The sequence below is a fragment of the Aethalodelphis obliquidens genome, unplaced genomic scaffold (assembly GCF_003676395.1).
Source record: "Aethalodelphis obliquidens isolate GAN/ISIS:26980383/991018 unplaced genomic scaffold, ASM367639v1 scaffold28, whole genome shotgun sequence".
In the NCBI taxonomy this organism is placed as follows: domain Eukaryota; kingdom Metazoa; phylum Chordata; class Mammalia; order Artiodactyla; family Delphinidae; genus Aethalodelphis; species Aethalodelphis obliquidens.
In genome coordinates, this window is record NW_020837972.1 from 12551486 (window position 1) to 12571312 (window position 19827).

General features: G+C 50.0%; 1 protein-coding gene across 1 annotated transcript in view; it reads right to left on the bottom strand.

Annotated features, from left to right (window-relative positions):
- Positions 1-12348: 12348 nt before the first annotated feature.
- NOS1 (nitric oxide synthase 1) overlaps positions 12349-19827 on the bottom strand; it is an 88214-nt gene continuing 80735 nt past the window's right edge. Inside the window, exons 24-28 of the mRNA XM_027124705.1 lie at positions 18330-18451; positions 16878-17026; positions 15258-15452; positions 13366-13484; positions 12349-12382 (exon numbers count right to left, since the gene is read on the bottom strand). Coding sequence (XP_026980506.1) covers positions 12367-12382; positions 13366-13484; positions 15258-15452; positions 16878-17026; positions 18330-18451 — 601 coding nt within the window. The 3' untranslated portion in view covers positions 12349-12366. The remainder of the gene's footprint in view (positions 12383-13365; positions 13485-15257; positions 15453-16877; positions 17027-18329; positions 18452-19827) is intronic.

The window sequence follows — 19827 nt, forward strand, 5'->3', positions numbered from 1 at the left end:
CTCGAAATAAACAAACACATCCTTGCTCTTCTGATACAGCCCCTAGACTCTCCCTCCCACCTGCTAATCCAGGGCCACTTTCCTGGAGTGTCTGCAGCTCCTACTCATCCTTTAGGTCTAACTCAAGATCTTGCCTGCAGAAATACATGTCTGCTGACCACAGACTAAGTCTGCTTCTGTCTCTGCCCTGGCAGAACCCCTTTTATTCATTCAGTACACACTCCCAAACTGTCATAATACACACCTTGGTGTGATTATCAGATTCACCCACCAGCACGGGCCAATTTTTCGGGGTGTGGACAAAGAATGTTGCCTCCCATTTCAGTAAACAAAGAATGCTGGAGCCATCAAACCATCAGCTGCCCCCGATGGTGCACCCTGAGGGGGATTCAGGATGGAGAAAAACAGGGTACTGGCCCTACATAGTTAAGATGCCTATCAAAGGAATGATTTTAATAAGCCCAGACCCTTGCATATTTTCATATATAGAAAAGCACTAAAATCATTAACTTGAGATGTCTGTTTTTTTGTGATTAGCAGTAATCTTTTGATGTTCAACTACATGTTTTGTTTTTGTTTTTTCAGCAAGAACTCCTGTATATCCTGGTTCCTCCCTTTCCACTTTGGAACAGTTCCCCAGAGCTATCTGAGAGGCTGCCTTCCCAGGCCAGAGTCCTCAGTAAGGTCCCCGAATAAAACACGACTTGAAGCTTTTAGGTCGTGCTTCTTTTTACAGTCAGTAGGGGCCTGAAGCTTTACTGTTTGGAGGCCCTGTTTTATTTTATTTCTTTTGGCCATGTCCTGCAGCTTGCAGGGAACCGGGGATCAAACCTGGGCCCTCGGCAGTGAAAACTTGGAGTCCTAACAATTGGACCGCCAGGGAATTCCCTGGAGGCCCTGTTTTAGAAAAGGAACACACAGGATGAACTTGTAAGTCAACAGGAGGGCGTTTATGTAGAATGAGGAAAGAAGGCGCCTTGGATGTGGGACCCAAAGTTTATCATTAATTCGATGATAAACACATTTCTTCCTATAAAAGGTAACCTCCGTAAAAGCAGGGCCTCTGTCCCATTTTGCTCAAATATTGACTGAAGGTACTGCTAGGATGTATGAGAAGGTTTTGTGCTAGCGTACAGACACAGCTCTGCCCGGTCACCCCTGGATGTGTGTGGCTTTTCCCCTCACCCGCCCAAGTCTTCTCAGTCACCTAATTGAGGAAGCCCTGCCTGGCCGCCTCATTTAAAACCCTCTGTCACTCTGCCCTGCTTCGTTTTTCTCTAAAATTTCTTATCACCATCTAACATACTCTTCAAGAAAACCACTTATGTCTCTCTTCTTCCAGTAGAATGTGAACTCTACTAGTTGTTCTCCAATGTCTACAAAAGAGCTTGACACATACTAGGTTCTCCTTATATTTCTAATGAATGAGTGAATTAATCCTGTGAGTGCAGAGCAATTGAGCTGGATGTATTTTGCATACGGGGTGGAAGTGAATCTTTGAGGGCCAGAGAGTAGGCTATGGTAGGCTGAATAATGGCTCCCACAGACGTTCACATTCTAATCGCTAGAACCTGTGAATAGGTTACTACGATGTGTGGGGTTTTTTCCCCCGACGTTGCCAAGCTATTCTCCGACACCAGCTGGGTGTCCTACAATTCAACTCAGTGCTGACACCATCTACCTGATACTCTCGACCAGGAGACAGATCCCACAGGTTAAGGGTTCAGTCCTGCCAGACTGCTCCCCCCCGGCCCCGCCCACATCAGAAGCCACATTGCAAGTCCATGTTGTCACCTGTGCTTCTGCCAGTCTGGCTACAGGTCGGAGCTCCCCATGACGCCCCTCCTTGTGTTTGATTAACTTGCTAGAGTGGCTCCCGGAACTCAGAGAAACGTTTTGCTTACTAGATTCACCAGTTTACTATAAAAGGTATAACTCAGGAACAGCCGGATGGAAGAGATGCACAAGGCAAGGTATGGGGAAAGGGTGTGGAGCTGCTGTGTTCCCTGAGCCCATCACTTTCCCTAAATATCCACATCTTCACCAACCTGAAAACTCTCCAAACCGCATCCTTTTGGGTTTTTACGGAGGCCTCATTCCATAGGAATGATTGATTAAATCACTGGGCATTGGCGATCGATTCAACCTCCAGCCCCTCTCCCCTCCGAGGAGGTCAGGGGCATAGGACTGAAAGTTCCAACCCTCTAATCACCTGGTTGGTTCCCCTGGCAACGAGCCCCTTCCTCAGGTGCTTTCCAAAAATCACTGCAGTAACATAAACTCAGGCGTGGCTGAAAGGGGTTTGTTAATAACAAGACACCTTTGTCACTCTTATCACAGGAGATTCCAAGAACTTTAGGAGTTCTGTGCCAGAAATAGGATCAAGACCAAATATATCTTCCTTATTATAAACCACAATATCACAGGTATCTTACATGGCAAAAGGGAGTTTGCAGATGTAATTACGTTAGAAATCTTGAGATGCAGAGATTATCCTCTACAATCTTGTGGGCTCAGTGTAATCACAAGGGTCCTTATAAGAGGGAAACAGGAGAGTCAAGGTCAGAGAGAGGGGATGTGACGATGGATACAGAGGTTGGAGTGATGCTGGGCCATAAGCCAAGAAATGTGGGCAGCGTCTAAAAGGTGGAAAACATAAGGAAATGGATTCTTCCCTAGAGCAGCAGCAATAAGAAATCAACACAGATTAAACACAGATTTTACTTTTCTATTGCTGCCATAACAGATTACCACAACTTAGGGGCTTAAAACAACATAAATGTATGATCTTATGGCTCTGGATGTCAGAAGTCTCAAATGGGTCTTACGAGGCTAAGATCAAGACATCAGGAGAGCTGTGTTCCTTCTGGAGGCCCTGGGTGAAAATCAGTTCTTGGCCTTTCCCAGCTTGTAGAGGCTATTTGAATTCCTTGGCTCATAGCAGCATGACTCCAACCTCTGCAGCAATAAAGCAGTATGCCAGGGAGATTTTGTAACTGTTTGTCACTCAGCATTATTGTGGCAATAGGTTAACAGTTACATAGAAGCAGGTAAAATGCACACACACACACACACACACACACACACACACACACACACACAATTGCAAAGCAGTACCTCCATGATGCCAAGCGATTGGTACAGGCAGGAAGTATAGTTGGTGGGTAGAGGAGGGCTTCCCTGAAAAGGCAGTGCTTGAGTCCAGCTCTCAGCAACAGAGGTGGGATCCGCAGAGGTGAGAGGGCAAAGTGGGCTTTCTAGGTAGGGGGTATGCCGGAGGCAAAGGCCAGCCAGAAGGAAAATAAAAGCTGTGTTTAGAGACCTTGGGGCGAATCAGTGAAGCTTTGCGTGGAGCAGTGGCCGAAACAGAAACCCAAAGGCTGCTTGTGGCCAGAGCGGGCACTGGGTGTTGGCCGGAGGGGTTGGTCTTCCCCCTCTGGTCCCTGGTGGCCCCGAATGCCTTTGAGCGAAGGCGAGATGTTTCTGGAAAGGCAATCTGGGGGCAGTGTGTGCTTTTCAAGGAAGGCGATGCTATTAGCACCAGCTTGGAGGAACATGAAACAGGTGTCTCTCTTCCTGCCGATTTTGCTGGAGGCTTTTCTGCTAATAACTGCATTTCCATTAGCGACTCTTTTTAAAGCCTTCAAAATGAAAGTGATTCAATTACTCACTGCGTAATGTTTAATTAATGCCACAGACACTACACCTTGAGTTGACAGTATGTCTCAGAGGCTTTCTCGCATTTAATAGCTTCTTTTCCCCAACACATCCTTATGAGATGTGGGGCTCATCACCCTCGAAGATCTCAAAATTCTTGGAAACAGTAAATTAGTGAGGAGAGAGTGGGGCTTCCAATATCAACTTCCAACCTCGACTCTGAGTTCCAGCTGACAAAACCAAGATGCCGAGAAGCCAGGAGACCACCCACCCCTGTCCTCCCACCCTGTTCCCAGGTCTAGTAATACAAAAGATTTGAGACTTAAAAAAAAATCACTTTACTAATTACTTTGGTTTTAATCTTCTGCTATTTGATTAACTTAATCTTATTTTCCTCAAGAGGCTGTTGCGAAAGTGATTTCCTTTTACTGATGTGGGTTAAGCTCTATATTGATTGTAAATACTTTCCCTGTTTTTGCTTCCTTGGCAATTTTGCCAAGGGTACAATGAAAAAAATAAGAAGTACATTTTTACCATTTAACTGACTGCAAAGCCCATATTCTGTAATGATCTGCAGTGATTCAGAAATCCTTTTTCCCTCCTCCCCTACTTGTTTTCCATCCCCTTCTCCTTTTGATTTGTGGTTGGGAAGGTTCTGTTTTGGTGTAAACGTGGATTTTTTCACCTGGTTGCCAGGCAACAGAAGCCACCCCATTCGGGATGCATATAAATGTTAAATTGTCCCCAGCCACCTTTGAGGCTGGGCTTGTCAAAACTCCAGTGTGTGTATGAATCACGTCAGGGAGCTGGTTAAAAACGTGGGCGGTGTCAGACCTTATCCCCAGCGAGCGCTAATGAGCAGGTGTGGGGAGAGGCCAGGACCTGGCTTTTAAAACCAGTGGCCCCTGTGATGGCAGGTGGTCTGGGAAACGCAGTGCCTAAGTATCAAATGACAAATGGCATCAAGATGGGGCTGTTTGAGCTTCGGTAAGAGAAAAGGGCTGAGAAAGTTGGAAGGAACCAGAGCTAGAACCTTAGTTTACTTGTGTATAGGACTCTTCGATTCTATCCTATTCTATTCCATTCCATTCCATTCCGTTCCATCATGTTATATGTGTGTTGCCTATATTAACTCATTTAATCCTATCGCAATGCAATGAAGTCAAAATGATCACAGCCTATTTTACAGTGAAGAAGTGAAGGTACAGAGAGGTTAGGCAACTTATCCGAAGTTGCACAGCTAGGAAGTAGAGGAGCCAGGATTCGAATTGTGACGGTCTCTTAGCAGCAGCACTGTGTTGACTGGAGAAAAATGCACAACCTAAAAGTTGAGAATTATGTTTTATGTGGAACCTTACTGAGCACTGTAGCCCGGGAAGGCAGCCTCTCGGATAGCTCTGAGGAACTGTTCCAAAGAAGTAAGGGAGGAGCCAGGATATATAGGCGTTTTTGCTGAAAAAAACCCAAACAAACATGTAGTCAAATATCAAAAGATTACTGCTAGTCACACACACACAAAAACCCCCAGCTATCTCAAGTTAATGGTTTTAGTGCTTTTCTATGTATGGGAAGATGGAACAGTCTGGGCTTATGGAAATTATTCCTTGGATTTACATCTTAACTCTCAGGGCCAGCATCTTGTTTTTCTCCATCCGGACTCCCCTTGCAGGTATGCCATGGGGGAGGGGTGGGCTGCAGAGGCCGGTGGCTTGATGGCAGGCAACATGAGTTGTTTACCAGAATGGCAGGGAACATTCTTTGTTTACTGAAATGGCAGACCACATTTTTTTTTTTTTGGGGGTCCACAACAAGGTGGTGGTTAAAAATTCAGATTCTAGAGCCGGACAGTCTGGACTCAAACTCCACATCTAACATTTACTGGCTATGTTGACGTGCTGACCTGCTTTCGCCTTCGTTTCCCAGGTTTTAAATTGAGGAGAGCAATGGTAACGTGTCAAAGTATTTTTGTAAAGATTGGCGTTTGATGCCTGTTAGCCATTATTTTCATTCATTTTTGCAGGAGAGCGCGGGTCCAGGCACTGAAGCATCCCTGCTTCCTCTCGGATCTGCAGCTCATGTTTGAACTCGGGCCTGAGGCTCAGGGATGGGGCAGAGGTGTCCAGGAACCATGTGTTTGCTGTTGGATAAATAACTGTAATTTAAAAGGTTGAATATCGAATGTTTTGTGCTTTCTGACCAGGAAATAGGTGTGAAGGTCAGAATGCCCCAGCGTCTAAATGGCCACGCCCAGAAGGGCAGGATAAAGCCCACCGCCCCACTTGACCCTTTTATAGTGGCCACTCTGTCAGGGTATTTGGGGTCGGTTCCTCTTCGTCTGTCCTTTTAGGGCTTTTGAAGTCTCTGCCTTTTGGAACTGGGTCTGTAGCCAGTCAGGAACTAGGTTCAGGATCTCAGGGTTGTCGTACAGGGAAGAAGGGCTGAGGGAGAAGGTGGTTCCGTCTCTTTGGGGGTCCTTTCTAGGGATGCAGCTGTGATGGGGGCAGAGGTGTCAGGGAGGAGGGTGGACAGGATGCTGAGAAGTACCCTCTAGATCCATGTCAGGAGTCAACAGGTCTTCTCTGGATGCTGGAAATGCCCTCATGCCCTTGGGGCTTGGCTTCTGTTGCAGAGAGCGAGGGCTTCTTGTCCCAAATCGGGACAGCTCTGAAAGGCCATTTTCAGAATTCCCTGCAGCGTTGGCTGAAGTTTCTGTTGAGAAAACATTGCAGCTCAGGCTTCCCCTCCCGCCTTCCCAAGAGCGCCCCTCCGCCCCCCATTCAGCCTCCTGCTGCCTCTGTCTCAGACTCGGCTTCCTGGTACCCGGCCCACTGCAGTGGGCAAAGACAAGAGAAATTCCAAGCAAATTAAACAAAAGACCACGGTCAGTCGAGTCAAGTCCACTTTTTAATATTTTGACCATGATGCAAACAGGCATAAATAGACTTTTGTTGAATTCCATCAAATTAGAAGATAAGAATTTTACAGAAGAGCATGCGGCGAGCACAGCCTGGACAACCTCGCAGAGAGCATGGGGCGGGTGTCAGTCCTTCGAGAAGGTGCTGGAGCGCATGGGACACTTGGCGGAGATTAGCAGCATTGAGAGCTCAGAGGTAGGGGGAGGTCCGAGCTTCTGGCAGCGCGTTCAGTGACAGGTGACACCGGCTTGGCCCACCTCCCTGGCTCCCCAGCCCCGGAAGGAACGGAAACCCACCACCACTAGTGCAGCAACGCAGGGCGACCCCCTCCCCGCACACTGCGCCCCCCAGGTAACCACTGCTGAGCCCGGAGTGGGTCTTACGATCACAACGATGACACGACAACACGGGAAAACAGGGTGGAGGTGGGGGGGGGGGCACGGGAGGGCGCTGGGCCTCCATGGGTCTTCATCAGAACTGGATGCCAAGGGCACAGTAGCTTATGCAATCGGCGCTGTCATCCTTCCGTCTTGGGCAGGAGTTGGCAGAACCACACTTTTTCATTCCCTTTTGAAATCCTCCAAGTTCTTGGCAGCAGACAATGGAGAGAAAACCGTCGGGCTGAGAAATGCTCTGCCTATTCCAGGAGGTGGATGGTGAGAAGGCCTGGGGCAACCGGTAGAGATTCTGTTGCCCCCAGGGGACATCTGGCAACGTTCGAGACATAGTTGGTTGTCACGACTTGTGAGGGTGGGGTGGGACTGCTACTGACATCTAGTAGCTGGAGGCCAGGGGTGCCACTCAACACCCTACAATGCCCAGGACAGCCCTCACCACAAAGAATTCCCCAGCCCCAAATGCCAACAGTGCTGAGGTTGACGGACCCTGGACCAGAGTCTCCTAGGAGCCGAGTCTGGGCACTTTGATGTCCTGGCGTCACTTTCTAGAAAACTATGGAAAGATGCATCTTCAGGCAGATCTGTTCCTGCCTGTCAGGGCCACTTGCTTTAAGAACGGGCTCTGCTCTGGACCAGACACGCATGCCCCGCTTGCTCAGACCGTTCAGACGTTCTAGGACGCAACAAACTCAGAAACGTACCGAGGCGTATTTACTCCCGATCACCTCCCCTGCATGCGGCTCTGACAAGTATTAATAGAGAACAGACCCCACCCACACCCCCAAGCAGCCCCTGCTTTCCTGGCGTGAAAGTTTACGTGGGTCTTTGCATCTGAGACACATCACTGTGTCTGTGCCACCAGGCGGGGACCGGCAGGTGGACCGAAGTTGGGGTGGCTGTGGAAGAGGAGAGGCCAGGCTGGCGTTAGTCCCCAAAGGCCAAATTCACGTGTGTGGGGACCATCTGTGTTGAGTCCCTGGGGGGCACGGTCACTCCCTCAGCCTCTCAGATCCTTTATCCTCCATCCCAGCTCTTGGCCTGTAATTCTTGAGCCGAATGGCACATTTGGATGCAGGAGAGGGCTGGCAGAAGACAGGGAGTGTGGGCAGGTCCCAAGGGAAGCCCAGATTAATATTTCTTTTTCCTTGTCACCGGCAGGCAGTCTCAGATTATCGTGCCGATTCAGACAGAAGACTTCGAGGGTAAGGTGGGCACAGTGCCATGCTGGAGATCGGGGGCAGGGGCGATGGAAATATACAAGGAAACATGGCCGGCTTGAAATCTTAAGTCCATGCTTTCCCTAATGGCATGAATTAAAAGGGCCAGTGCTGTAGTGGTAAGGGGGTCCAGACATCAGCTTGCCCACTCTGGCAGGAGCCGTTTGCACCATGATCTGGGTCAGAGAATCTCACCTGTGGCAAATCTGACTTAGGGCAAAACCTGACCTCCTTTTGGAAGCCCAAAGCAGGGGGCTGCTGAGAGTGTGTTCGGCAAGGAAATCCCGTGTTCTAAGGCCGATGTCTATTGGCCAGGGCTCAGTTCTCTTTCTGCCCGTCTAGGCGTGGCTGGACCTTGGAAGGACCCACCCTGTTGACTCGGGGAGAAGCTGGCTATCATGTCAGTTCTGAAAACTCAGCTTTACTTGGAGCCTGTTTTTTTTTTCTCCTGAGACCCATTTCTCAGCCTAGAGGCAACACTCTTGACTCTCCCTTTGTTCTCATCCTCCACAACAGGTCGGAGTCCAGGTCCCGGTAATTCAACCCCCGGAATGTCTTTATCCCTACATCTGCCCTTTCCCTCATTCAAGCCTTGGGTTTCTGCAATAACCAACCAATAGTTCAACAGGTCAGCCATCCAGGCTCTGTGCTGTAGCCAGAACATTCTTTTCCAAGCATAACCCAAAACACCTTATTTTCCCCTTTTAAAAGCACTCCTAAGGACTCTGTGTTGCCTACCAAATAAAGTCAAAATCCCTTGACAAAATTCTGTCTGTTCCCTGCCTATCTCCGCAGTGTACCCCTACCTTCCGCAGCCTTCCAAAGCTGGGCCATGTCTGAAGCCAGCCCCAATTTACCCTGCATGCTCCCTGTCTGTGTCTGTCCCCTCTCTCTTCCTACATCCTGGCAATCTCCTTTCCCCAAACCTGCTGGTGGAATTCCACCGATTGCTCAAACCCCAGACCTGCATGTAGATTCTAAGAATTGTGGCTCTGCATCCCAGATCCTAACCTTCTATAAGAGAGGAAACGTGTTTTGCTCTGTACACTCCACGGTGCCTTCTGCATACTGGAGAGGCAAGAAATGATATAGATTAAGTGAAACAAAATTTGATAGTTTATAATGGGCCAGGAACTGTAACTGGACATTTTATGGGCATTATCTCATTTAATCCACCTTGTGATACAGGTAGATGTGTAGGCTCAGAAAGGTTAGGTCACCAGCTCACAGCTGTCTACAGAAACAGGGGCAGAGTAAGCATTTGGACTCAGGTCTGCTTCTAAAACTCCATTTTGGTGGGTCTGAAGCATTCCCCCAAAGCAAAGATACCTGGCTGTCTCACGCCATAGAAACCAAGGGAAAACCTGTATCCTCTCAGGGAGTTTAACGACTTCTGCTTCTTTTGCAACACAAGGTACAGGAACAGAATTCACAGTGACAATAGGAGAACATGACTGCTCCAGCTTTCCTGTGGCAGGGAATGTCTCATCCCTCCTGGCCAAACTCACTTTTGTTAAGCAGAGTTGGAGCTACTGCTGCCCAATTCAAGAGAGCGCAAGAGAAATAAGAGGCCTGCAACTAAGGCGACCCCCAAGTGCCCAGGCAACCCTATTTTTGTTCACCTGCTGTTACACCAAAATTGGCAGGCTACTGGGACTGAACTACAAACCACCACAAGAGGGCAGCATTTAGCCACCCTGGATCAGAGCTGAACCTGAAATCAGGGCTCCGCTCCCTCTGCCTCTTGATAGGTTCATTACAGCGAGGCTTTTGGTATCAGAGATTCTGGCAAATGAGAGAAACACATCAGACCAATCTCCTGTCCTCCAGCCAGGAGTTATGAAGCAGCTTCTGTTGAGGGTTGAAAGGTGTTTACTTAAAAAACCACAAAATAATCATTCTCGGGAAGAAAGATGAATCCTGGTGATATAATCATTTCTTTAGACTCCCTGATAAGGCAAGATGCTATTTTTCTCTGTCTGCCTGCTACTAGAAGGGCAGGGCTATATGAAGAAGGTGGCTGGCATGGAATAAGTGCTCGTAAGTATTTATTTGGCGATGCAAAAGCATTCATGCATAAAGCTTGATTTGGAAAGGGGAGCACTGATTAATCCCTCTATGGTGGAGGTTGGACACAGTGGTTCAGTCCCTGGGGAGCTAGTGACATCTGAGGAGGGTATCTCCAAAAGGCTCAAAGGGTTGGAAAGGAAGCCTCTGGGAGGAGAGCTACTGGCCAGAATCATGTTTGCAGGAAAGAAAGGGTTTAGAATGGGCTTCCCTCCTGGTCAGAGAGGGTCGGCCAAGCATGCCAAGGGCTTGGTCTCTGTGCCATGGAAGCCTGACTCCATGGAGGAAACAGGATCAAAGGCAGGCAGGCGGGGAAATCATAACTGGCATGAAGGCAAACTCCGAGTGCCAGGGATGCGATGCCAGCAGGGGCTGCCGGGAAGGGTGGAAAGAGGCGACATAGAGTTTGCCCTTTGTCTTTCAGAGTCTCTAAGGTTGTCCCCTCCTGGGGACACCTCTTTGGCACCCCCTATCTAAGGCCCTTCCAGAGAGAGCCAGGGCTCTCTCCCTTTGGCAGGCCTCCAAACTGAGCATCAAGAAAGAAATGCCCGTGTGCTGTACAGAAAGAAAAAGCTGTCTTTCCATCAGACAAGACAAAACGAAACAAGACGGAAGATCAGAACTGGCTGATTGCCTTTCAACACCGGGAAGGCGGTTCCTGGGGGGTCAGTGGAACTTCTTTGCTCCCTCTGGGCGCTGCTCACCATTGATTTTTAGCACTTAAGTGTACAAAGGGACCCTTCCACCCCATCGCCTCTGAGAAGACGAACTCTCTCAGGTCTGCCTGGGAGAAACTGTACCTGCCCTGATTCCTACCAAAGACTTTCCTGCCTGTTTTTGATCTGAGTTGAGGATAATTTATTTGTCAGAATTATCTTGTCAGGTTAAAAATCGGGGGGATCCCTTTTAGAAGACCAAATGCATGAAGGCAGGTACTCTGCACCCTGGCTGGGGTCCTGTAGAGGAAGCCGTGAGATACCTCATGACGGAGTCCCTCCCCAACCTAATCTGCTTTCAGTGGCTTCCATTACTTTATCCCCAGGGGTGAAACAGCAAGCCCCATTTGGGGGAATAAAAAAATAACAGCGATATTCTTCCTTGATACCGTTTTCAATCTACACAACTTTAAAGTTTGATCCATTCATACTTTTTGGCTTCATAACATTACAATTAGTGGAAACTAAGGACAAGTGATGTTGTCCAAACTTAGCCGGTGGCAAAGACGGGAAGATTCTTATTTCCAGCTCATTCCCTTGGACAACATTACTTCTGGTCTTGTGGGTGGGAGTGCCAAATCAGGCGATCCTGATTTGATCCTGGGGTGCGTGGGGTTGGGGAGCAGGTTTGCCCAGTCCATCAGATGGGTTCATTTCCCAGTAAGGGCTCCGCTAACTGGGGCCAGCATCTACATGCATCTAATTCAGTGATTTCCCCTTTCATTGGAGATTTCCCCCTTGATCATCACACCCCATCTCCATGCCCTGACCCTATATAACCAGGACAGTTAGGATGCTTCCAAGCGTTTCAGGCGTGCTAGCGCAGACCCTTAATTATGGATGTGTGAGGCCCCAGTAGGGGCTGGGGCACATTTCTTGGCACTGAGGGTCTGCAGGCGACGTGCCTGCATGAGCAAGAGGACGGAGGGAGACCCAGGCCCAACACACGCTCACACATACACAACCAGAACGTCATCATAGGAAAGGACAAGGGGCATTTGAACGGCTGAGGGACTAGCTCAAAAAACTCCTCCGTCTGGTCCCTGCAGCCTCTCCAGGGCAAACCCCAGAAAACACCCTAACACGAACCACAGCCATGTCCCAGTGGTTTCATGCAGCGTGATTTGCCCTTGTCAGAAAGAGAGAGAGAGGGAAACAGTTTTGTAAGAGCCACTGCGGATTATGAAGGCATTGCACTGCAGCAGGAAAACTCAAGGAGAAAACCCAAGAGGGCCAGGAAACCACTGAGAGGTGAGACAGGACAAGAGGCAGAGCGGGGGCCATGTGCGGGCCCCAAGGAAAGGTTCAGCAGTGTCCGTGCTTACAAAACCTGCAGCCATCCTGGCGAGTGCAGTGGTGTGGTCACCCTGCCATCCACCTGGGCAAGAGGGTCCAGTTAGGAGCTGAAAACCCTGTAGGAGGAGAAGTGGGGAGGGAGTTAGTGCCAGAGGAGCAAAGGCTGCTCTGTTTCCTTACACAGACCCAGGGAAAAGCACGTGAGCTCTGGGCTTTGTCTCTTTCACTTCCTCGTCAGCCCCAGTGCCTTGGACAGGACCTGGCTCATCTTGAGTGAATGAATGAATGAATGAACAGATGAATGAACGCTTGCTCACCCACACAACAAACCAGGACGAGGTGTGATCTTCGAGGCAATAATGTCAGCCTGCTGGACACCAAAGTATGTTTCTGAGACCGCTGTGTTGTCGTAAGGGGAAAAAAAATGGGGATGCTTAAGGAATGGAGTGTGTGTGCCCTAGGCTACTGAAAACGAAGCAGCTGAATTCCCACCTAATTTAAGGGGCACACGGTGGTGGTTTCGAGGTGCTCTGTGGCAGAGAATGGGGGGAGTAAGATCACAATCAAGGGTGACATGTCATGGCATTAATGTAAGGTTAAAATAGTGAGACTCAGTCCCAGTTTTGTGGTACCTCAGACCATTTCCAGCAATTTCTAGAGGACAAGTGGAATTGTCAAATTAATATCAATCGGAATTTGTGTCAGTGAGAATGCTAGCGGCGCTCTGTGGGTGAGGGAGGTGGTGTAAATGCTAGGAACAGTGACTAGGAATACAAATGTTGCGGTGGTGAGAGCCATCACTCAACTGGGGGCACCCCGGCGGAAGTTAACATCCAAAGCTGGGGTCCCCACACTTGAGGGGAACTCAGAATCCCCCCCAGGGGTCATAAAAACACAAACCATGCGGTGCCCTGACCCCAGAGCTTCAGATTCATCAGGGCTGGGGCGGCCTGGGAATCTGCATTTCTAACACGTTCCCAGGAAGTGCTTATGCTGCTGGTCTGGGGACCCCACTGTGGGAAAGCCATGGTCAATGAAATCAGACATCCCTGCTTGTCAGGGCTCTGCCCACCCCGCCCATGGGGTGGAGACAGCTTACTCATCAGTGCCCTTTTTGCTCTCCTCAATGAAGGCAATGGATTCAGATCTAAGGCGGTTGGTCACTTCATATGTGCGCAGGGTGACCCCGAAAATATCCTCGTGGTACCGGTTGTCATCCTAGGGGACAGAAACAACCAGGAAACAGACCTCAAATGCCAGCCCAGGGCACGGAGAAGGGCAGACACGTTGATACCCTGGAATGGAATATTCCTAGAGAAGACGGTTCCTTAAGGAACGAGGTGTAGGGAGTTCCCTGGTGGTCCAGTGGTTAGGACTCGGTGCTTTAACTGCTGTAGCCCTGGGTTCAATCCCTGGTTGGGGGACTAAGAGATCCTGCAAGCCCTGCGGCACGGCCAGAAAAAGAAAGAAAGAAAAAAGAAACGAGGTGTAACGCAGGGCCCCCAGAGACCCCTTTGGTCTCCAAGACTGTGTTTCAGCAAGACCCTCTGCCCTCTAGGGCGCAGGGCCTCTAAGCCCAGTTGGCAAAGAACACTTTTGTTCTCAACCAGAACCATGCTGCTGCTTTGTGGATTCTGAGGATAGAAGAGCTGAGGGGGTCCAGTGGAAGCTTCTCCATTTCCCCCTTTCCTCCCTCCTCCTTGTTCCTGCAAGTTCAGATCTGGGCATGGCTGGGTTTAGCGTAAACATCACAGCCTGTAGAGACCAGCAGAGACGGGAGAAAAGACAAAGTGCCCGCTTAGCACTCAGGGAATACCACGGTTGGCAAAGTGGAGACTTCTCTGTACATAGGAGTTCTTCTGACGGTGAGCATCTTAGCTCAGCCTTTCCCAGAAACAGACAAACAAAAAAGACAACTCAAGAAACAGCACGAGTGATGATGAACTTGTGGCATCTGGGAGTTTCTGGAGCCATTGGAGCTCCTGAGGCAGGACTGAGGGATGGGCATTAAGACTATCCCAGAGGGCAGTGTCGCTGAGCATTAAACAAGGGGAAAAGGCACCTCCCTGCTGAGGAGAGGCAGTGGTTGGGGAACACGCATGCAGCAGAGTTAATTTCTGGCATCCTTGGTCCCAAAGGTTTTGAAGAAAGTTGCCCATCTGTAGAGTGGATTCATTTTAAGTTGGGGTGGTTTTCAACCTCATTCTGTAGAGTTTTGCAGAATCTATGAAAGCGTCTCTCAAGACTCATACCAAAGAGACAGAGCGGTGAGGGCTCTGCGGCTCTCCTTGGAGCTCTGGCATTTCTACCAGAAAGTTGTTGTTGTTGTTTTTAACCTAGTAGGGTTTATCATCAGAATTAGAGCAAGGGCTTCTTCTGCAAACATGTTTGATTGCTGCTCATTTAGGGAAGCAGGGAGAAGAACGGGATCACCCCTGGAGCTCTGCGGAGGCCTGGGACTCAGTTTATTCTATTTGGGGCAGTTGGCCACAGTTAGGACTTTGCTTACTGGGCTGCTACTAGCCTTTGTGCAAATTAGGAAAAGGCAACCCTCCTCCCAAGGTGCACTGCTTGGGAAGCCAAGCATGGGGTTGCTTTCATCCCCCACTTGCCCACCTTGGACAAACCTTTTTGTGCAGTGCCCAACCTGCACAACTGCACAGAGCAGTGCTGCAGCTTGTTTCTGGGGACGGGAAAAGTTGGGTTAGGATGGTTTCCATCTAGCTACCCAGTGGTCCACCCACCTGTTATTTTCACACATCATAGCTCCCTACTATATTTAATACACACACCTGCATGTCCCACCATCCTTCCTTCTCTCTCAACTATGGTTTGGGACCACCTGTATCCTCTACCCCCAGTCATAAATGGGAAAATGGGAGCAGGAATGTCATCATGGGTCCCCTAGTCATTGAGACAGGAAGGGTGAGGAAGAGGAGACAGGAAGCTGGATGCCAGAAGAGGAATCCCAGGAGCTGGCCCATCACTCACCCTCAGCCTGCTGATGAACATGCCGGCGTCCTCCACCGAGAGCTTCCCCTGCTGGGTCATGATGCGCTGCATGGCTTTGAGGACATCGGCCGCCATGGTGACGTCCCCGCAGACGTAAATGTGGCCCCCTTGCTCCTTCAGGGCTCGGTACACGGGTTCTGCCAGCTGCTCCTGTAGGATGTCCTGCACGTACTTCTGCAGGGAGAAGGGGGACCAGTGAGAAGGAGCTGGGCTGCAGGACAATCCTGTGTAGCTCCCTCCCGGGCCCCACTACCCCAGGAGCCGAGTCAGACACAGGGGCTCGTGTGCAGGTCTATGTTTTGTGCAGTGACGCAGGGCACTGGGAGGAGTGAAGCAGGAGAGGAGGGAAAGCCGATCAGAGGGTGTGACGAGTTGCTCCCCACTCTGGAGCTCACCTCTGCTGAGAACCCTCTTTGGAATCATGCAGCACGCCCCCCAGAGCCGTCCCCTGGAGGGGTGTAGAGGGGGGCATCGTCTCCCCGCTCCTCTCTTCGATGGCCTGTGGTCACCCAGGGGGTGTTAACTCCCGTACACTTCTAGGTGCGGGGCTGGTACTGCAGGCGTCCTATGCCGGGGTGCCAGAGAAGCCCCAGGACAGACAGCAAGAAATGGGGGTCAGGAAGGGGCTGTCAGGTTACACCTGGGCCAAGCCAGCTGCTGCAGGAATTGCTGGAATAACAGGGGGGCTAAGAGAATGTCAGGTGGACACAAGGAGTGTACAATGCAGCCTCCAGGGAATTTGGTTTGTCCAGGAAGCTTCCCCCCAGGTGAGCCCGACATTCAGCTGGTACGTTCAACAGCTGTACCTGCTACCGAAACACTGATGAACTTCCATGCCAGAGGTCACGTAGCTGCTGCCCAGACCCTCTGAGTGCCCCCCTCCCTGCTATCCTGGCTCCTTTCCTGGGACACCCCTGGGGGTCCAGTTGAGAACCCCAAGATCCAGCAGGGGCATGCTCCAGTCCTGCGGCCTGTGCCCATTCTGACTTGGAGTGCCTCTCATGGGCTGTTTAATTTTTTTTTTTTTTTGGCTGCTCTACATGCCTTGTGGGATCTTAGTTCCCCGACCAGGGATTGAACCTGGGCCCTCGGCAATGGGAGTGCGGAGTCCTAACCACTGAACCGCCAGGGAATTCCCTGTTTAATTTTTAAAATCCTTTCTATTGTGATAAAACACACATAACATAAAACAGATGCGTGTTTTCAAGTGTATAATACAGCGCAGGGGCACCAAGCACATTCACGGTGCTGTGCAACCATCCCCTCTACCTGGTTCCAGCACCTTTTCATCACCCCCAGAAGGAACCCCGTACCCTCCGCATCCCCCCTTCCCACAGCCCCTGGCAACCACGCATCAGCTCTTCTGTCTCTATGGAGTTGGCTGTTGTGGCTATTTCATGGAAGTGGCATCATAGAACGTGGGCTGTTCAATATCTTAAGTCAAATGTTTAGGCTCCAGGCTTCCTGAAGTTCAGAGCAATGTCACGGAGGGGAATGCAGAAAGGGTGAGGGGTTTCTGGGAACGGGATTTGCATGGGTGGACGAGCGCGTGTGTGTGCTGGGCTGGGGTGGGGGGGCCATGAACAGGCTGGGGGTTACCTTTGGTTTGTCTGGCTCCCGGGAGTAGGCTGTGTACAGTTCTCTGAAGACCCCCTTGCTCTTGGCCTGTAGGGTCTCCTCCCTGTAGATGTGGTCTATCTTGGACTGCCGGCACCCGAAGACCAGGACCATGGGGCAGGGACTCATTCCTGGGGACCGGGAAGACCTCCTGTCACCGACAGCTCTGACGCCTGATTTCGGGGGTGGCTGGTGGTGCCAGGGGTGCTCAGAACCTTAGCACGTGCTACAGGGGTAGAGGTGCACGGACCCTGGGGCAGGCGGTATAGGTACTCGCACACACACACACGCACATGCGCACACGCTGAGGGGAGTAGGTGAAGTGTGTTCAGACTTCAGCAGACCTCTCTTCTCTGGGTCTCAGTCTTTCCTCTGGGAAAGCCCCCACCACTGGGTACTGCTAAACCCCCAAGCTCTGAAACTAGACTGCCTGGATTCAGATTCCAGCTTCTGTGTGAAGCTGAGGAACTTACATAACTTCTATGTCTCCGTGTCCCCAAGTACAAAATGGAAATAATAATAGCGTCTAACCTCATAGGGTTATTGTAAGAAGAAAATGGAAAACATTAGACCTGTGCCTGGTACACAGTGAGTACAGTCGTCCCTCGGTATCCTAGGGCATCAGTTCCAGGACCCGCCCTGGATACCAAAATCCACTGATGCTCGAGTCCTCTATAGTTGGCCCCCTGTATCCGCGAGTCCTCTGTATCCAAGGTTCCACATCCGCGGATTCTCAACCAGCCTCGGATGGTGTAGTACTATACATATGTATTTAATGAAAAAAGCTTGCGTATAAGTGGACCATGCAGTTCAAACCCATGTCGTTCAAGGGTCAACTGTACTTTGTAAATGTTAGCTATTCCACTAGAATGACAGTTCCACCGGAGCAAGTTTTTTTTTTAAATTGTTTCTCTGTCTTGTTCATTGCTGCGCCTCTAGTGCCTACAATAGTGTTTGGCATTCATGAGATGCTCAGTAAATCCCTGTTAAATGCATGTCAGAAATGTGGGTTTCTTTCTCTCTCTCCTCCCAAAGCTGATCTGTTATGTTTCTCACACAGCAAACCCTGCTCCTGAATGACAGTCTTTGGAACCATCCCGTGAACACACAGCCGTTGGATAAGGCTTAACGCTTACCCCTTCTAGGGCTGCTTACATTTTAAGATGGGGGTCTTATCTTAACAGTCCAAGAAATGTCTTCTGGGATGGAATTCGGGCCTTGGAACAAGCTGTGTGGACGATTTGTTTGGACAGGTCCTTTGAATTACACTGTAAACTTCACCCATGGGTCTGGTCACTACTATGCTCCCCCTCCGTCCCCGGGTAGTGACACAAAGCAGAGAAAACATCACCATGCCTCCGGGATGCTGGGACACAGGTGGGCCTCCCCAGGTCCAGGGGGTAGAAACCGTGTGCCTGCTAGACCATGACTCACCTTTGTGCTGGATATCGAATTGCCGTTGCTGCCAGAAGCTTCGGAAAGGGGCAATGCCTGTGCCCGGGCCGACCAGGATACAGGGCACTTGGGGATTTCGGGGCAGGTGGAAGCTGGGCGCTCTGGACAAGGAAGAGAGAGTCAGAAGCCTTGCTGAGCTCAAATCTGATCAAGAACTATTGGGTCTTAGGTAAACCAGATGGCCGTCTTGGGTAGAACTACAACGGGGCTTAAAGCTCTTCAGCTGGGGTCAGGCGGCCCTTATCAGGGTGGGAGGTCCCATTAATCTGGGTCCTCAGGGTCTGGCTATCACTCCATTTCCCAACTATCCCCATTGCTGAGCTAAGCCACAAAGGGTGTGGGGTTGATTTAACCCAGAGTTTCCCTGCCTCAGCACTCCTGACAGTGGGGGCAGCATACCTCTCGGTGATGAGGGCTGTCCTGTGCATTGCAGGATGCTGAGTAGTACCCAGGCCTCTATCTATTAGATGCCAGGAGCACCCTCCAGCTGTGACAACCAAAAATCTCCCCAGACATTGCCAAGGGCCCCTGGGGGGCAAAATCACCCCAGGTTGAGAACCACTGAATTAACCGTCCATGAGATCTTCCCAAATCAGGGAGTTGCAAACTTCAATGTACAAAAGAATCATGTGGGGACGTTCAAAGAGGGTGTAGACTCCTGGGCAATGCAGTAAGTCTAGGCTCAGGACTCGGCATTTTTGAAGCACCCCACGGGATTCTGATGCTGATGGTATGTGGACCATATCATGACCATTCTACCCTTAACAGCTGAGAAAAATGGCTGGCCGAGCCCACCATTTAGGTAGGGAAGTTATCAGTTGATAAAGAAGGTAACTACAGTGGGCCTAAGCTCAGACATATCCCGTATTTCTTTATTTTTATGTTTTTAAAGCTATATTATTTTATTTGATTGACTGATTGAGGTAGGAACACTTAACACATATTGACCAGGGGATTTTTACACAAACTAACACCTCTGGCCGTAATACATCTCCGATTAAAAATGTGTTTAACGTGAAACCTATCCTCTTAACACACTTTAAAGAGCACAATACGGTATTGTTAGCTATGGGCAGAAATATCCTTTAAAACTGAGTTTGGAAGGGGAAGATGGTTGACAGGGAAGGGAATTAAATCTTCCCGGTCTCTAAGAAACTGGGAACACGTGGGGTGGCCGGCAGACTGTAGATAGAAGTTTCACTAGTCTGCAAATTCCACGAAGGCTGAAACTGCATTTTGCCTGGTCGTCTACTGTAGCCCCATCTAGCACAGGACATGCACTTGATAAATATCTGATGCACTGACCAGAACTTGACTAGAGGACTTGCTTAGCTTCTGCTATGTTGCTCTGCCCCCACGATCCTGTTTCCTTAACAGCTTGGAGCGATGCTGAGCGTTGATCTCAGTCCCATCGGACTCAGCCATCTCTCTAGAACCCTTCAGGCTGGTCCACCCGCCCCATCTCAGGACATGAGGA